The sequence below is a fragment of the Borostomias antarcticus genome, assembly GCF_949987555.1.
Source record: "Borostomias antarcticus genome assembly, chromosome: 4".
Lineage (NCBI taxonomy): Eukaryota > Metazoa > Chordata > Actinopteri > Stomiiformes > Stomiidae > Borostomias > Borostomias antarcticus.
In genome coordinates this window covers 34,749,488-34,768,981 of record NC_140237.1, presented here as the reverse complement: position 1 = coordinate 34,768,981, position 19,494 = coordinate 34,749,488, and the positions used below count along the sequence as shown (strand labels likewise).

The window sequence follows — 19,494 nt, the reverse complement described above, 5'->3', positions numbered from 1 at the left end:
AATAGCACCTTCATCACACCTTTCTGAAAGTGCCAATCAAGTGATTTACAGTGATTTTAGAAAGTTGGTTGTTTTGTCAAAAGAGCCTTTTCAAACCGTGACGTCACAGAGCGCCCTTGTGACGTGACGTCACATAGCGCCCTTGTGACGTGGGCCAGGAGGAGTATAAAAGCCAGAGAGCGACCGAGGAACAGCAGACAGAGAGCGACAGAGGAAGAGCAGCCAGAGAGAGAGAGAGGAGGACATCTCCCTCTCTTTCCCTGACTCTCTCTCGTGGGCTAGAGAGAGAGAAGGAGGTATCATCTCGACATCTCCTGTGTGAGTGTGTGTGTGAGTGTGTGTGTGTGTGTGTGTGTGTGTGTCAGTGTCAGTGTCAGTGTCAGTGTGTGTGAGTGTGTGTGAGTGTGTGTGTGAGTGTGTGTGAGTGTGTGAGTGTGTGAGTGTGTGTGTGTGTGAGTGTGTGTGAGTGTGTGTGTGTGTGTGAGTGTGAGTGTGTGTGTGTGTGTGTGAGTGTGGTAGGAGATGTCAAGATGGTATTCTCTCTCTCTGGACCACTGAGAGAGAGTCAGGGAGAGAGAGGTAAATGTCCTCTTCTCTCTCTCTCCTCTTCCATGGCTCGGAGGAGGAGGCGGTGGAGGTGGCAAATTATAAAAAATAAATAAACAATTTTTTTTAATAATAAAAACTGTTTCTGATCCTCATTGTAAGCTATAGGATAGTGTTGTTATTAAGATATCCATGATAGCATATAGGAGTACTGCTACTATAGTTACTGTTAGCACTTCAGACTTAGGGGCTGGGCAGCCTCAGCTGGAGACCAGACCTCCACCTCTGACCAGCCCTCTACTCAGCCTCAGCTGGAGACCAGACCTCCACCTCTGACCAGCCCTCTACTCAGCCTCAGCTGGAGACCAGCCCTCCACCTCTGACCAGCCCTCTACTCAGCCTCAGCTGGTCTCTCTTCCCAGAACAACCGACGTATTTTCAACCAACACCGACATCATCCTCTAGTACAGCTCAGCGGTAGCTGGGAAGAGAAGCACGTTGTCTGTTGAAGCAACACGTGTTGTACCTTGGGTTCAAATCCAGCAACTGCAGAAGCTTTCTACTAGTCTATGTTCATCTGACATCATGTTTATATCTGATGGACAAGCGCGTTCCAGAGCTTGTCTCCCTGGTAGCTTGGTGGGTGAGGACATGGACAAGTGGACTAACCATTTTATTATTAGTTGCCATATATTTTGTCATTCTTAATCTGCCATCACTCTTAGTAGTTAATAATAATAATAATAATAATAATCGTATTAATTAACAAAATAATACAACTAGGCTATAATAGTTATATTATTTTCTGTTATTTGTGTTGTGTTTTTGTATAAATAAATAAAATAAATAAAAAGTTATTGCATTTTAAATTGTGCAAAATAAAAAACTAAGGAAGTATTTAAACATTTTAACAACTTTAAAAAGTGCAAGTCCTGCTCGTGTAGCATGGGTTCAAATCCTGCCTTGTCCATCATGGCTTCATGTCATTGGACACAATAAGACGCATGTTCCAGAGTACAGCAGCATGCGAGCAGCAGGTCTGGAGGTACGTAGCTCTGCCTTCCATGCAAGAGGTTGATGGTTTGATCCCCAGAACACTCTTTTAAGAACTAGAATACCTCTGTAAAGAAGTGGTCTGGAGATCAGGTCCAAGAGCGAGGGGGATGTGGTGGTTCAGAGGGAAGTAGCGCTGCCTTCCATGTGAGAGGTTGGTAGTTTGATTCCTGGTACAAATGTGGGTTTTTAGAACTAGACTACGTCTGTAAAGAAACAGTTGAAATACGCCCAGAGAACAGGTCTAGGAGTGAAGCAGACCTGGTGGACTAGAGGTAAGTAGCTCTGCCTTCCATTCAAAAGGTTGCTGGTTTGATCCCCAAAATAAACTGTTTTAAGAACTGGATTATCTCTATAAAGAGGTTAAAATACGCCCAGAGAACAAACCCAAATGTGAAGCAGACCTTGTGGCCTAGAGGTAAGTAGCTCTGCCTTCCATTCAAAAGGTTGCTGGTTTGATCCCCAGAACAACTAGTTTTAAGAACTAGATTACTTACTTAGTTTAAGAACTAGATTACTTCTGTAAAGAGGTTGAAATACGCCCAGAGAACAGGTCTAGGAGAGAAGCAGACCTGGTGGACTAGAGGTAAGTAGCTCTGCCTTCCAAGGAAGAGGTTGGTGGTTCGATCCCAGTGTGTTTTAAAACGTGACTACTTCTGGAGGTCAGTGTCTTGCTCAAGGGCACTTTAGCACACTCCGGAAGCTGGGATCGAACCGGGGACCTTCACCCAGCCGGCCTTCTACCTCCTGAGCTACATGTCGCCCCTGGACAAGGGGGCAATAACAAGGTATGCCAAGGGTAATATGGTGGGTGTGTAACACTGACCCGGAAACTAAAATGGATATGGGCCTACTTATTACCGGACAGCAACCATCAAGAACCGTTGATCCAAACAACTTGCCAGGCGACACAGCATCTTCTCAGGCAGAGAACCTGCCTGCTGTTAACTTCATACATGTCACCCGTTGTCGAGATATAAATCATAGACACCATATGACCGTACGAAGAGACCAAATCTATCATTAGATAGCCTAAATCCATAAACCAAAAACCTTAAATCCACAGATCATATTCCTTTTGAGAAAGGGTACATTTCAAGTTCATAACAGTGTAGGCTAGTGGCATTACTGTTGCTACTCATAGCCTATGTTTAGCTTGAAGTGCCTTGTGAACGAAATTTTAGAATAGCTCATATCCGATAAAGCTGATTCTTCCATCCTGCTGGCACTGTAGCCTATACTCCCACTAAGAACAAAAGCATAATCTATCGATTTAGGTCCTCAGGTTCAGTAAGAGAACTGATGGCTCACATGAGGATGTGTGATTGAGTGTGATTCCAGCAATCACCCACAGTCTCTCAGCAGTGAGGATAAGCGCTTGCTCAAAGAGCACTCTCACTGGAAGAGCACTCTCTCTCGACTCTTCAGAGAGGCTTCCCACACACTGCCCATCACAGAGTCTCCTATTCATGGGACTGACACGGTTGTGTGATGTGAGGCTGTAATCAATTATTTGTTTGACAAGCACATAATGGAATATCTCTGTGAATTTCAGCTTTGACCCAGCTGCTTCACATATCTTCACTTTTATAATAACTTATGTTACCCAATACACATAACATTTAAATGATCATCTATGCAGTCTCACTCACCATCTATCCAAGACCACAATGTCTGTTTAGTAGCTTGATTAGAAAAAGCATACAACTATGCTTTATTTTCACTTTCCATGAGGAAATAGTCTCACATTGCCAATAAAAACATGCAGCTAAGACACTGGGATCAATGTAGCTTAATTTGTCTGTCATTGTGTATTATGCATGGGGACTTGGCCAGCCCGAGCTCTCCTGGGCACGGGTCTATAAATACGGTCTCTGACTCAGAATGGGAGAGTGACGTGGATGGGAGGTAAAATACAGCAGACATCGGTTAATCACAGGATATACGAGCTGGTGGCCTGATGTGTGAAACAGGATATTGTGGTTGAAAAACAATTAACCAGGGTCATTCTGTCAACTACCATACCAAGGCCATTAACAATGAAGTCTGCATATAACAGATATTGGCATGGGCCTGTACACGCTTACAAACTCCTTAGTTGTTTTTCCCCTCAAGCTATAACAGAATTCTAGGCTGCAGTAGATAAGATGACCTTGTCTGGGCATGGCTGATGAACATGCATCTGCTCAGTTACATGTGACAACTTGTCCTCGTCAACAACACCAGTGCAGGGAAGGATGTGCTTTATATGTCCTATACTGACACTAATACACTTGAATTCAATCCAGGATTCCCAAATAGCCTACTGTTAGTTGGAAAGATTACAACACACTCACAGCATCAAGAACGATTACAACACAGGCGCCTCAAACAGCATTCCTTCCTGGGCTAACATTTCAATTATTACCTGAGGCAATGCATTGTTCCATTTTACAACTAAATGACCTTGTCAACCACATGTGCATGGTGAATCATTTCAAATATGTGTCATATCAGCTATGTGACATATTGGCAATGATCATTTTACAAATCCAAACAATTGCTAGTAGGTCTATCTGTCCCAGCTGTTTCTAATGCTGAGAGCTCATTTTAACTCAGCTATTTGTGATTAGTGATCAGTTTACACTTGCTTAGACTACATTTGAGTCCTGGCCCTGTAGTAGCTATACCTGACCTGGAGGGGGCGCTCGTCCATCTTCCTGGGGGATCATCAGCTGATAGATGGGGTTTGCCAGTAGTTTGCTCAAGGAGGTACAGTATATAGCTCAGCCTCTTGCATCAGCAGGGGTGTTGCAGTCCCGTGGTGCAGAGAATGAGTCAGACTGACCTGCCAGTCAGTCAGTGCGCCAACAAACAGGGAGGACTGGCAACGTATAGGCCTATGGCTGGGGGAAACCTAATAAGTGGCATGGGTGGGTTTGGAGATGACCAGGCTAATTGAGAAACCTAGCTTAGGCTATATTTTACTAATTCCTATGAATTTGTTTGCAAGCATACCTAAACACCAGCGAATAGCCTGACAAAAGCCATTTAATTAAGTGTAACGACACCATTTGTTTTTGTTCTCTCTCAGCAAATAATTGCACAGCCCCTATAGTCTGAATACAAAGCCTATTATCCAATTTGCAGGTTTCAGAAATGAACCCGCCTCGGTGATTGGTCGACTGCAATTTCCCAATTAAAGAACAGCACGTGAATTCCCCCCTTTACTTCCCCTTATAGACACGTGTGAGTCGGCTGCCATTCTTCCCAGACAAAGGCTAGTAACAGCAAACCCCACAGACGTAAAAGATGCATGCTTTAGTGAACGTATTTCTCCGTTGTTTATCTCTCATCCTGCCTCCCTCCTCCTGGCCTCATCTGGGGTTTTGCTGGTGGGTTGGGGATGAGTGCGCGGAGATGCAGCGGCCCAATCCCAGCGCTCGTTTCAGAAGCAGCAAGCCTCTTCCATATCAGGAAGTACCAGACCTCTCCGTCCCCTCGGTCTCCCCAGCGCCTGGCTGCGTCGAGCTCGCTGCTGAAAGCCCCACGATACCTCGGGGCTCTCCGTGGGCTCGCATTTGGGAGCTTTGGCAAGCTGTGGAGTGCGTCGTCGGGGCGCCCTGGTCCATCCATCATCGCTGGTGCGAGAAGCGTCGTTTTTGCTCCCCGTATTCTGCCGCCTTTCATTCGAGCAGAGAGAATCAAAGCTCCCAGGGAAGCACTACCGACGAGACGGGCGATAACGCGTCCGCCTCGGGGAACATGAGTGCGCCCATGGAGGGTCCGGACCCAAATGAATGTGGATCAGATCTGTCAGCAGGGCATGATATCGATCAAGGGATTACGGCGGATCAACACCTACTACAGGAAATGGGAACTCAAGTCACAATAACAGTGGCTATCCAGGCGGCAGAGGACGAGGAGCCCGACGAGGAGGTGTCCTCCAACCTTATAGACTTCCTCGGCGGCAGCTGTAGTGATGAAGACGAAATCGGGAGACATGATAAATCCAGGTAGGCATTGCCGTGTAATGGCATGTCAAGTGTGTTTTCAAGGTTAGTGTGACTTGAATATTAGTGATTGGACACATGCCCATCGCTGGTCAACGTTGTCAGATCGGGTAGGCCTGTGACACGGGCTACTCTGTTTTCTTTCTATTGAGTGTCCTCTCTGTAACCACCTGTTAGTCAGCCTATAATCCCGCTGACGCAAAAGACCTGAGAAATAAAGCATGGACACCTCCACACCTCCAGGCAGCTCCAAACCCCTCTGCGTCAGCTTTATTGAGCCAGAATTCACTGATCACGGGTGGTTCACAGTAATCACATGTCTAAGATACCATGAGCCTATAGCCCACGTCTTATTGATTGCGTGTTCTTGATACATTGCAACAATGTGACATTTGCCCGGGCATTTCCAATTTAGATCATTAACGATTTCACTTCAAACTATTTATAGCGACCTGTTGGTATTTGGAAGAACCGTAAAGGTTACGCAGATTGGCCCCAAAGAGGCGTTTGCGTGCGAGATGTCGTGACACTTTTTGATATTGTAAGGATCCCCCCCCTGTCCTGATATAGCCTAAACTGAAGTCGTGTTGTTAAACTGCTTTTTATGCATCTACCCGGCTGCTGTCCCTGCGTTGTAGCTGATCGTTATTGAGGAGGGTGTGGGAGGCTGAAGGATGAGTCATCCACGTCATTTGATTCAGACTTCTATTCTGTTCCCTAGCTGATGGGGATTGTAGCCTACCTGTGCTATGTGCATTCTGTTTTAGCCCTCTTGTAAATAGACATTTGATTGAACTATAATAGTAACAATAATTGTTCTCTCTGAGAGCCAGTTGGAGCTGCATTGTCTGGTGGTGTAGTAGGCCTATGTGTGATTTGGTTATCAGCCATGTTGTGTGGGAGGCTGAGTCTTTGAGGTCAAGTGACTGAACTCCTCAGATGGAGAGGTCTGGGCGGCTCGACTTGTGTTGGCGGGACACATTGTGGTGTTGAGGTTCTGGGCACCAAGGCAGTGTGACGGACAGATGACCATCCTGTGGTTCACCAGTCTGTCTCTCTCTCTCTCTCTCTCTCTCCCTCTCTCTGTCTCTCTCTCTCTCTCTCTCTCTCTCTCTCTCGCCGGAAGAGTAGGAGTGGGACCTCTCAATGCCAGCATGTTGCTATGGGTATGGCTTGGCTCTGCTGCCAAACATGGTTAAGCTCATGCTTTGCGTGTGTGTGTGTGTGTGTACAGTATGAAACTGACATGGCTTTCTGGTTTTCACAGTGGTGCTGGCACGAGTGGCGGGGAGCTGGAAGAGGAGAGTTGGCAGCCTCCCGACCCTGAGCTCACCCAGAAGCTGGTGGTCCAGATCGAGTACTACCTGTCCGATGAAAACCTGGAGCACGATGCTTTCCTGCTCAAACACGTGCGACGCAATAAGCTGGGCTTCGTCAGCGTCAAGCTGCTCACCTCTTTCAAGAAGGTAGGCATGAAAGGAATCGGTCGTCACTACCAAACGGCTGTTCCCACTGTCGATATGGAAAGCCGTTGGGATATGAAGTGCGTTTCTCATGTAGAATAGCAGCTGGCGTGCGGGAGGCATACTCATTGATGTGGTCTGTTTTCTTCCTGTACTCTTCCACTGATCCGCTTATTTCCCCTTGTCTGGTTTCACTCTTTCACAGTTGCAGTACGAATGTTGTACATGTACTTTACTGCAGGAACAACAAATTGAATTATCTCTTTACAAAGCCCACATGGTCACACTACCCTGAGAGCATGTCAGAATCACAATCTGTTTTATTAGCCAGGGTAGTTTTTACACATACTAGGAATTTGCTTTGGTACAATGGCGCATAAGTGATGGATGGAGACATTAGACAGGGTGCAGGGACAAAATGGGACAGTGCAAAGACAGGACAGTGCAAATGAGCAGTGCAAAATACAAATACAATATACAAAATGAGTGTTGAGTGTCAGCTCATTATTAAGATCAGGAAGTGAGATAGAGGGCGTTCTGCAATACAGGATGCTGTGAACCACACTGCTGATTGTTCAACATGGTTCCTCCCCCCCCCGTAGGTGAAGCACTTGACGAGAGACTGGAGGACGACTGCTTACGCGCTGAGGCACTCCGCCATACTCGAGCTCAACGACGAGGGTCGCAAAGTGCGCCGCAGATCGACGGTGCCCTTGTTCGCCAGCGAGTCCATGCCGAGTCGTATGCTCCTGCTCAGCAAGCTGCAGAGCTGGCCCGAGCTGGCCGAGCTGGAGGGCGGGGCTGGCGGCGGCGGCGAGGGTGGAGCCACCCAACAGGAACAGCTGATGAAGCTGCTGCTGAAGGCGTTCGGAGCGTACGGCGCCATCGCCTCCGTGAGGGTTCTGAAGCCGGGCAAGGACCTGCCGGTCGACCTGAAGAAGCTGAGCGGGCGCTATGCGCAGCTGAGCACAGAGGAGTGCGCCATCGTGGAGTTCGAGGACGTGGAGGCGGCGGTGAAGGCCAACGAGGCGGTGGGCGGCGGCGACAACGGGGGGGCGGGCTCTCTGGGCCTGAGGGTGGTCCTGATTGGCACCAAGCCCCCCAAGAAGAAGGTGCCCAAGGAGCGCCAGCGCGAGGAGGGCGGCGGCCTGCGCAAGAGCCGCTCGCTCAACAGCCGCGTGCGAGAGCTGCAGTACCACGGCGACGACTCGGCCTGCAGCTCGTCGGAGACGGAGAGCAACCCCACCTCCCCCCGGCTGGCCCGCAAGTCCCGCTCCTACAACAAGCTGAGCCCCACCGGCGCGGGCCTCTTCCAGAACAATCACCTGAGCCCGGCCGTGTCCCCACGCACCAGCCCCTGGTCCAGCCCGCGCGCCAGCCCCTGCTCCCAGCGCAAGTCCCCCCACCCCCACAGGTCCCCGCTCGCCAGCGAGGGCCGGCTGAGCCCCGAGCCAGGCCGGCGCTGGGCGGACTACTCCTCGGACAGCAGCCTGACCCCCTCGGGGAGCCCCTGGGTTCAGCGTCGCCGGCAGGTGGCCTCCCAGGAGAGCAGCCCGGTGGGCAGCCCCATGATGGGCCGCAAGATCCAGAACGCCGATGGCCTGCCGCTGGGGGTCACCCGGCTACCGAGGGGGCCTGACGGCACGCGGGGCTTCCACTGTGTCACTACTGGAGAGAGGGGCAAGAGTGCCGCCACCCAGACCTGACGCGGGACTGACCCTCATAACCCCCGATCAACCCCCAGAGAGGAGATATGGCCCAGTACTGACCACCACATTTTTCACCCACCCATCCCACATGAATGACTGTAGACTTTGGTTATGGCTGTCTATCATTGTTTATTTGTTTTTTTAATATAATATATATACGATTTTGGTTACTGTATTCATGGACACCTAATTTATGACTATTGAAGGTTGATTTTGAGTTGAAAATGTGAATCGCCATTACTTTAAAGGGAAAATGTATTTCCTATCAATTTTGTCAGGCACCAGAGTCTTGGACGTGAGCTCTGTTATCTAGTCATTTTACACAAGGAGGGTAGACTTACTTATTTTATTTTTTTATTTTATTGAAAAGTGTCCTCCGTCTTGAAGTATGTATGTAAAATCTCACATCTTGTCTGTGGATGGTGTAAATGTGTAAATGGTGTGAATAGTGGTTTGGGCGAGTTGATATTAAGATATCACCATACGCCTTTCTCTTTGTCTATTGTGAGTATATATGTTACATGCTCTTTAAACTGTGGCCATAATCTCCCCTGCCATAAGGTTGAACAGTTTTCATACAGGGAAATTAATTTTAGTATTTATTTAGCCTTTTTTTCCTTTTTTCTTCCTGTATGCCTCGGCAGTGCATTAACTTAAGCTTCCAAAGTAGGGGGTTCTCTCCTGACTCGGCAAAAACGGATGTGCAGTTTGGCATGCTGCTCTTTCTTGGCTGGGATCTGTTCCTGTGACACTGGCGAGCTGGTAGAGGGTGTGAGAGGTGCACCCTTCAGGTCTGAGATTGAAGACGCTCTTCAACCCATGCCTTTGCATCCCAGTTGGGTTATTGTACTGTGCATCTTATAGTACAAATAAATCACTAAATCACTGCATTTACTTTGGGTGTGATTTGATGCGAGAAGTTTCTTCTTAGACAGGTACACATAACCAGAATTGGACATTTTGCTTGTGTGTGTGTGTGTGGGCACTTGAACAATAAGACTGACAGAATTGGCTCCATTCCACAAATATGTACCAGTATCACATGAGATTGACAGCACAGATGGAAGGCTCATAAGATACTGGAGAAAGCAGAGATGTTTCCAGAATCAGCTCTGTGGAACCAGAACCAGACAGCTGCAGTAGATGAGATCTGATCTCGCCTCAGACACACACAATTATTCAGGCCCATTATCTTTCAGGAAGTAATGGTGCCACATTGCAATCTCATCTGACTGCAATCTGCCAAATTCCGGTTTTACAGATCTGATACTGAACACATTCCTCTTAAATGATCCCCTGGCGTAGAGTCTGCAGCAAAGTGGATCATGCTGTTTTGTTCTTTGAAATCACAGGGACACGATGTAGACAAATATTTAATTGTCTACCTCATTTTTATGTTAATTGTTAATAGAACTTTAAAATGGAATCTATTGAAATTGTTTTCATTGTGTTTCCGTGTGCTACTGCCTTAAAATTGAATGCAATGGTTCCAGACTAATTGTACCACTGTACACCGTGTTACTCTCCATTTGCAATTCCAGCCCTATCAGGGGGTCATTCACCTTAATGGAAACTGCTTCTACTCACCTGTGGCAATTATTCAATTGTGTTTGAACGTGCTATAATAACCTCTACAGGATAACCATCGACAGTGAGGCACGACTCCATTAGCAGAGGTAGAACATGTCATTCAGCAATTACTTCAGTAATGATGTCAGTTCTCACAATCCGATAAGCAGAATGTGGCATGATCACAAGGCTCTCCTCGCACGTTCATACCTGTAACTACAGAAGAGGTACGTGAGCGTGCTAAACTGCTATCAGTCTAGGGGAGGTAGTGTGTGTGTATGGTGTAGCAATCGAGGAACTTGTGATAGGGATTTAATACATATTTACACATTCTGGACTTGCCAAAGCTTTCTTTATACTGGACCTCTATTTTGAGAGGTTTTCAGAGGTGTTTGGAGGGTCATCTGAGTCCTCCCCTCTGACAGCAGTGTCTGGTGTTGTCCAGGAGGAACTGTCTGTCCAGACAACAGGCCGGTGCAGTAGCTTGTGCTTCACTAATAGCTAGACGCTTAATTCTGTTACATTGGAAGCAAGAATCACCGTCACATACTCATTGGATTAGAGATCTTATGCAGATTCTCCACCTAGAAAAAATATATTTAAATAATATATTATATATATAAAATTAATATATATAAAATATATAAATATATTCTTAGGGGCTCAACTGACAGGTTCTATAATGTATGGCAGCCGTTCTTATCTTATGTGGATAGACTAACTGTGCTCCCTCCCATAACATAAAGGTCTCGATTGAGTCGATCCCCTATTGGACTGTACTAGCTCCATCAAGCCTGGACTTAATATGGATGGATGTTTTATCTCTGTTATGTGTTATTTATTATGTATTTTTTCTTTCCATTGTGCACTGTTTGTACTTTAGTTCTTTGTCCTGCTCACTGTCTCCTTTTTGTATGTTATTTGAAATGACACTGCTGTTGCCATGTTTTTCTGCATGTTTTGTATTAAACACAAAATCTATAAATAAATCTATAAAATAAAACATATTTACAACAGATAGACTGGCCAAGAGCTGAAACACACTGTGTAGAACAATGACCAATAACAGTTTCACATATAGAATATTTTTCCGGTATGGATCGTACCGGCCCAGAGATAAGGCAGGGCACTGTAGTGAGAGAAGGAACAGGCATCTGTGAATTCTAGGTCACTCAAAGCAAAGCAGTCTTTTGTGACTCCATTACACTGGATCTGGAATCTCAAAATTCAAAGGACTGTCATTTAAACCTCACAAAAATATAAGACCATTATGATTTAATGACATTTCACAAATTTAATATTTACATCCAGTTTAAAAAAAAAATAAAAAAGAAAAAAAAAAAGTTTGTGACATGTACAACGTTCCAACAAATAAACAGGCCCATATCTCTGTAACAAGGACATATTTTCAGCAAGGGAGTGGGAACTGAACGGTTCATGTTTGTCCTGCACATTCTCAAGCAACAGCAGTGTCATACACCTTTACCACAAGAGCTGGGCTATTATAGGTAACAAAACATGGCAGCAACAAGTAGAATAGCAACTATCCTGTTAAACAAGTATTGTTGCAAAAAACAGTTTCTATGAATGCAACTTTAAGCTCAATGCATTCCATTCACATGAATCATGTCTGGGCATGCATACTAAACTATAGTGTTACTATCAATGTACAGTATGTAATGATGGCCAGATGGTATTATAAGGATCACATTAAAACATCAATATTGTCATAAAAGCAGTTACAATATTCCAATGTATTACCCAAACTAGCTAACCACGCACTTTCTTCAATATCAACGTTCTTGTCGATAAACAAATGCTCATAAAATGGCACACATGAAAGGATCGTTGATTTTAACGGGTCGATTGCTAGAACACTGGATGTTATTCAGCCCAGCACCTAACCACCTACGCCCATGACAGACAACCGTAAAACCAGTAGGGAAGACGCTCATCTTCTTTCCCGTGTCCAATTGTCCGGGCCGTTTTCCAGAATTGTCCGGTAGCCATGGTTACGCTGTGACCTCCTACTGTATGCCTAAAACATGCAGCGTGGCAGTGAGCGCCACAGGGGGCCCCGGGGGACAGCTTGGCCGGGCAAACACCACTCACCGCCTTGAGCCTGATCTCCCTTTCACACTGGCCTGCTTTTTCACAGGTCACCACGTAACACACAACCAGCCGGCCTTCCCCACAGCTCGGCTCACACAGGACACGACGCGGGCGGAGGACGACAGGGCGGGGTTGTGACACGTGTGGGCGGATGCCCGACGCCGGGCTGCTAGCAGATGGGACGGGCGGACGCTGTGTGCTAGGAGGTTGGCCAGGCGGACATGTGCTAATGGGGTGACGTCATCTTGGGACGGCTTTGAGTCGTGGCAGTCTGAACTGGAGGGGGGCGCCGCGCGTCCGACCAGTGTCTCATATGTAGAGGGAGCCGTCGGCCGGCCCCACGTAGCCGACCCCTATCAGCAGCACGTCGATCAGCGTCCAGATCCCCAGGCCTCCGAAGCTGAACAGCTTCCCCAGGCCCTCCCGCCACTGGCCCAGGTAGAACCGGTCGGCGCCGAACCCACCTAGCGTGATACTGCGCAGGGACACAAAACGACCACATCTGTCAGACAAACAGCAGCAGCCGCGTCTGACGAGACCTTCCTGGCTATTGAGCAAGTCATTTTTCTACAACAGAAGGAGAACATTTTTAAGCAATAGTTTACTTGAAATAGATTTTTGGGGTAATCTCGCATGCCTGGACATTTGGACTTGATAGCGAGTTCAGTGTGAGTAGAAGACTGTTACCTGAGAGCCAGGGCGGTAGACCACTTGTATCCTCCTGTCCAGTTACAGAACAGGCGTTTCTGGAACTTTCTTTTACCTACGAAATGCCAACAAGCACTTAGCAAACGGCATCAATTATGGCCAATCAATGAACGAGGTATTACATTCGTTTATTTTAAATTTATTTCCTATGTATTCATACAAGTTAGTTTCACTGAGAAAAACACCCCTCAAAGCTCTCATATAAGCGTAAAACATAAGAGTATACTGTACCTAGGCAGTGTACATGGTCTAGCACAATGCAGGTGGCGTTGTAGCGTTTGCGTGGACAGGAGACCGTCATACAGCTGCTGGAGTTGTTGCACCTGTACTGGGACTCGTCCAGCTGCCAGCAGAACTGACACGTGATGGAGAGCGAGAAGTTGCTTTGTTGCTGGCCTGTCTCACCCTACAAGCAAAGGAATACGGTAAATGATAAAGGGACTGCACTTATATAGCGCTTTTATCCAAAGCGCTTTACATTGAAGGCCTCTCATTCACCCATTCGCACACATTCACACACCAATGGCGGCAGTGTCTTGTCCAAGGACACTTTGACATGTGGACAGGAGGAGCCGGGATTCGAACCGCCGACCCTGCGATCATCGGACGACCCGCTCTACCTCCCGAGCCACAGCCGCACACACACACACACCCACAAAGGCATGATGTCATTTCTCTTTGTGAGGGCTGCCTGGCAAATTATTATTGTTACTACCCCTCCCCCACCTCCTACCCCAGCCATAATCTCTTTGTGCCCCTCCCCTCAGGCAGGAGGCTGCGGTCCATCAGGACCACGTCTGCGCGCCACAGAGGCAGCTTCTTCCCCACGGCCACCAGCCTCTTCAACAAGGCTTGTGTCCCCCTCTGACCCCCCCCCGCCTCCTCCTACAGTTTAGGACGTACCACACTCACATCACACACACACACTCAGCTACACATTACACTGCATTCTCACTGTATAAACACTGACTGCACTACTACACTATACACACGGACACGACTGTCTCGTCCCTGCACCCTGTCTCATGTAGTCTATATGTTATGCACCTCGCTTAAAAGCAAATTCCTAGTACACTGTAAAACTGCATGGCAATAAACGGATTCTGATTATATTATTGCCAAATGGTACTGGTAGTCTAAGCCTCCTGCGTATCTGATGAAGAGGTTTGTCAAGAACAAACCGTGCCCCAAAGAGAACTCACTGTGCAGTGGACTCCTCTCTTGGGCTTGCAGGAGAAGGAGGCAGGTTTGCCGTAGCTGCAGTTATGGTGATAGGTGCAGTTGATGCAGTCAGCTGGCAGCCTGCTGCATAGACCTCCACTGGGGCACACGGAAGCATAGCTGTCGGTGTCTGCTGGAGATGCTACAAGGACAAGATATGCCAATGAGGACTACAGCAACAGCACTGATACAAGGAAAATAATTTTGACGGCAGGACTAAACCCAAAGTAGACTTTGTGTTTAATGACTCCTCCTGTGTCTAAACTGCTCCCATGAAAAGCTAGCTCTTCATCGGCATGGGTGGACAGCATTTATACTGGGGGAGTGAGTTTAACCATCAAGTCATTACTACTCGGAAGTCACAAGGACTTATTGGTTACACATACACACAACAAGTACAACAATACAACAATGCAGGCACAATGAACAGCAGGTTAGGACAGGACAAGGCAAAAACAACCATGCCTAGGACACTAGGTTTCAGACCTCACCCTGTGGTACCACGATAACAACCCCTCTCTAAATGTCAGTAAGACTAAAGAAATCATTGTCGACTTTAGGAAGACTACAACTGATCACACTCCAGTTATCATTGATGGAGCATCTGTGGGGGTTGTTGACAGCTTTAGATTTCTCGGTACACACATCTCAGACACTCACATGGTCCCTGAACACCAAGTGCACCCTCAAGAAGGCACACCAGAGATTGTACTTCCTGAGGCGTCTTAAGAAGTTTGGTTTAAGCACAAAAGCGCTCACAAATTTCTACCGGTGCACCATTGAGAGCATTCTCACGTTGTGCATCACGGTGTGGTACGGGAACATGACCTCCCAGGACAGGGGGAAACTACACAGGGTTGTAAAGACAGCAGCTAGGATCATTGCCACCGATCTGCCTAAACTCCATGACATCTACACCACTCGCTGTAAGAGGAAAGCCTGTACCATCATTAGGGATCCCAGTCACCCTGCCCATGCACTGTTCTCTCTCCTTCCATCCAAAAAACGTTACCGGAGCATCAAGTCACGTACCACCCGTCTCACTAACAGCTTTTTTCCCACAGGCAGTTAGGCTGATGAATCACTGATGCTCCTACTTTTGCTCTATGCACTTTAATGTCTCTTTGTAATGTCTTAATTTCTTATTGTCGTATTTCGTAGTGTCTATAGTGTCTTAATGTCTTTATTTTGTAAACGTCTCCCGTCATATTGTTGTAATGTCTTACTGTCTTATGTCTTAAGTCATGTCTTGATGTCTGAGAGTGCCGGGCACAGTGCATTTCATTTTATAAATACACATGACAATAAAAGCCTTGAACCTAGGTTTGACCTCATGATCTCACCCGAGGCAGCAGCAGGTACCACTGGGCTGGTGATAACCGGGCTGTACTGAGCATCACGGCTGTAGGGAGGCTCCTGGCCCACGTGTGGAGAGCTGAGATATCCTGAGAACACACAGGGGTGAGCTGGCATTAGATATCCTAAGAACACACAGGGGTTAGTTAGCTGGCATTAGACTGCTAATCAAGCCTAATCATCAACTATTCTCTTGTGTGGAGAGCTGAGATATCCTAGGAACACACAGGGGTTAGATATCCTAAGAACACACAGGGGTTAGCTGGCATTAGATTGCTAATCAAGCCTAATAATTATCTAACCAAGCCTAATAATTATCTAATCAAGCCTAATAATTATCTAATCAAGCCTAATAATCAACTATTCCCTTGTGACACCCTGCAGGGTCGTGGGGTCAGTTACTAGCTCAGTTACTAGCTGGCTTTCTAGCAAGCCAACAGCAAATATGTGATTACTAGTTCAAAACACTCCCCATAAGACAACTAGATTATGATCCAGTCAATACTTGCTGGCCAGTTGCTGGTATAATAAATAATAAATATAAATATATAAATTGCTAGCTACCTAAACACCATATGCTTAATTTAATTTCAACAACCCATAGGCTAGCTAGCTAGGTTATTAATCAGTTTGTTTGTCTAGCTACCCCTCTCCATCACCACCAGGACCACAACCATGCTAGGCTAGGCTAACGTTAGCATGCTAGCTAGTTAGCTCACTAATGCTAATATGTGAGACAGCATCGCCATGGAAGAGAACATGAATCCTCAGGTGTTGCATCTCCTTACCGTTTACACACTGAACAAACAGGTCCATGAGCAACAGGGTTATGATTCCGTGGTGTTTCAAGCATCGTTTTTCTCCTTTCCAGATCTGACCGCTTGCAGCCATGTCTCCTGCTGGTGAGCTAGCCAGGCCACTTCCGGATCCTGCTGGTGAGCTAGCCAGGCCACTTCCGCTTCCTGCTGCAGTGATGATGTCATTTTGTAGGCGTTACGGCCGCATTACCGCCATTGGGGGATGTAGTTCATCATCCATAAGGAGACCAGGCCAGATCCAGCCTGGCTTATGGGCGTGGCTGGCTTGTTTCTGTTCAGGACTGGTAGGACGGGAGTAATGGTGCGTTCCAGGCAACCCGTAACTCGTGTTTTTCCGACCTCCTACACGTGAAAATGCTCTGGAATGGCAGTCAAACCCGTAACTTCCCACCCGGCAACTGGGAGAACATCGATCTGTACGAGTTCACGGGTGGGAAGTTACGGGTTTGACTGCCATTCCAGAGCATTTTCACGTGTAGGAGGTCGGAAAAACACGAGTTACGGGTTGCCTGGAACGCACCATTAGTCATGCCACTGAAATAGCTGTGAATTGAAATGACATGAAATAATGTGTAATAAATTTAATGTAATAAATTTATGACAGAACTCAGAATTCGTATGAGGGCAGTAGTTTATTTCAAAATTAAATTCACCAGAGGGGACAGAACTTGAATCATGAAATAAATCATGTCGATATGTCATATCCACACAAGAACAGTGCCATTTCAGACAAACCATCTTAAATCCCATTCATACCAAGACATTTCTCAGAGTAGCAGACTATTCTTGCCACCAAGCAGACATCCTCTAACCCCCAACGTTTTTCATCAGTATATTAGTTCCACCCCAGTGGTGTAGTGTATGGTATACAGAGGTATATAGAGTATACCCACTTCTTTATCCATGGACCCACAGTATACCCACTTCTTTAAACACCACTAATGTAAAAACTAACATTTCTGCCACAGTATACCCACTTATTTAGTCAGTGTATACCCACTTCTTTACTCACCACTACACCCCTGGTTCCCGCTAATTGTACCACTTGCAGATCAGCCATTACATTTCATAACATGAACAAGTCCCCTTTCCCTTTCAATTGCATACCAGTTTTGACCAAAAACACCAGACATATGTATCAGACAGGAAGTTAGTTTTTCCACAGCCATGTAGTCCATCTTCAAAACTCCTCCTCGGCATTCTGGCAGCGAGCTTGCTTGAGCAGGGTCAGGCGAGCTAGCACCTCACAGACAGAGAGCTCTCCGTGGACCTTGTTGTCCCTCGTGCGCACGTTCACGCTGTTTGTCATCTTCTCCTTCTCACCAACCACTGCCAAGACAAGCACAGCAGCTCAGCCAATCACACCACAAGTCACACCACACACAGCTACCCTCACACATTCCCTATCAGGACAACAATCTCAGTGTTGGCATGCTGATGACAGGCATTTTGGATTATGCAATTGGAAATATTTAGTCCTAAACAACTAATGTGATGAAGAAAAATCAGTTAAAGGACAAGTTCGGAATTTAGCATTATAAGCCATGTTACAGTATAAGGTTATTTACGATCATATACAACTGCCAATATCAACGTTTTGTCAAACAGTGCACTCTCAAGATATAGCCCATTGCCGCTAACACGCTCAATGGATCCATAGGCGCAGACAAAATCCCTCAAAAACACCATAAACTCTCGTTTTCAAAGACAGGGAACTCACTGAGTGGTCACTGGTGTCTGTTGACAAAAAAATCGCCACAAAGTTTGCTTCCGATCGGGTTTTATTTATCATATTATATCCACTGATTTGTACTGACAACAAAGCCAGAGATGTTTAGATTAATCCGTGTCCCATATTTGTTTTGATAAACAAACATTTCTACCCAACACCATCAATGCACCACCAGCTGCAAAGCAATCCTAGGCTTCTCCACTTGTTGATGTTTTTTAGACCTGTGATCCAGAAGCGGCTCTTCTTCTACGGTAGCCTCTAAACTCAAGTCAAGACCTCGCAAAGTTCAAGCGGAAGTTTACAAACTTATGTACGGGGAATGAAAATAGCTCTATGCTAAATGATAAATAAAGCCTGATCGGAAGCATACTTTGTGGCGATTTTAGACACCAGTGACAACTCTGTGAGTTTCCTGTCTTTGAAAATGAGAGTTGATGGTGTTTTTGAGGGACTTTGTCTATGCACCTATGGATCCATTGAGTGTGTTAGCGGTGAAGGGGTACATCTCCAGAGTACACCGTTTAACGAAACTTTTGATAATGATCCTTTGTATATGATCGTAAATAACCTTATAACATGGCTTATAATGCTCAATTCCGAACCGTCCTTTAAAGCTGCGATCAGATCAATGGTTTTATTTTACTGATGAATTCCACTAGATGGCAGATAGACTCGCCTTAACTCACGGCACTTGACAAGGCTATTGACAACACAGGCAGAAATGCTGGAACAACAACAATCAGGGCACCCATAGGGGTGAGTCATTGAAGTAGGACCCTATTAGGAGGTTATCGCTCAGTGAAACAATCTGATATCAGGCGGTTTTAATTTGTTGTGACAATGTGAATAAAATCAATGATTGCAGCTTTAACTAGTGACAGTGATAGTCCAGTGCACCGACTGACTAACTTACCCAGGATGAAGTTATACTGGGCTAACTGGGCGTTGCGGATCTTCTTGTTTAGGAGGCAGCTGGAATCAAGGTCAGCATCCGCCATGAAGCCAGCTTCCACAAACCGCTTACAGACCTGGAGGAGAGAAACACTGCTGGGTTAAACAAAATAACATGTAAAAAAAACAAAAACATACAGTAACATAATCAGCTAGAGAAAAAGCTAAGAGCAAGGCAGGTTGAGGAAGTGTGTGAGGGTTGAGGGTGGGGGAGTGTGTGAGGGTTGAGGGGGGGGTTGTGTGTGAGGGTTGAGGGGGGGGGGA

The 19,494-nt window shown here is 46.4% G+C and overlaps 3 protein-coding genes across 3 annotated transcripts in view; 1 reads left to right on the top strand and 2 right to left on the bottom strand.

The window, feature by feature from the left end:
- Positions 1-4,890: 4,890 nt before the first annotated feature.
- larp6a (La ribonucleoprotein 6, translational regulator a) lies at positions 4,891-8,760 on the top strand (the record flags this gene model as incomplete). The annotated part of the gene is made up of 3 exons (XM_084436673.1): positions 4,891-5,594; positions 6,859-7,057; positions 7,657-8,760. 3 exons carry the CDS (start codon positions 4,891-4,893, stop codon positions 8,758-8,760), a joined length of 2,007 nt encoding a protein of 668 aa, XP_084292799.1.
- A 3,025-nt stretch (positions 8,761-11,785) lies between these two features.
- tm2d3 (TM2 domain containing 3) lies at positions 11,786-16,635 on the bottom strand. The gene is made up of 6 exons (XM_084436652.1): positions 16,518-16,635; positions 15,717-15,818; positions 14,355-14,515; positions 13,384-13,558; positions 13,132-13,207; positions 11,786-12,919 (listed from the first exon to the last, which is right to left on the bottom strand). Exons 1-6 carry the CDS (start codon positions 16,618-16,620, stop codon positions 12,754-12,756), a joined length of 783 nt encoding a protein of 260 aa, XP_084292778.1. The 5' UTR covers positions 16,621-16,635; the 3' UTR covers positions 11,786-12,753.
- A 570-nt stretch (positions 16,636-17,205) lies between these two features.
- tars3 (threonyl-tRNA synthetase 3) overlaps positions 17,206-19,494 on the bottom strand; it is a gene marked incomplete at its 5' end in the record, with an annotated part of 12,658 nt that continues 10,369 nt past the window's right edge. Inside the window, 2 exons of the mRNA XM_084437149.1 lie at positions 17,206-17,876; positions 19,193-19,307. Coding sequence (XP_084293275.1) covers positions 17,728-17,876; positions 19,193-19,307 — 264 coding nt within the window. The 3' untranslated portion in view covers positions 17,206-17,727. The remainder of the gene's footprint in view (positions 17,877-19,192; positions 19,308-19,494) is intronic.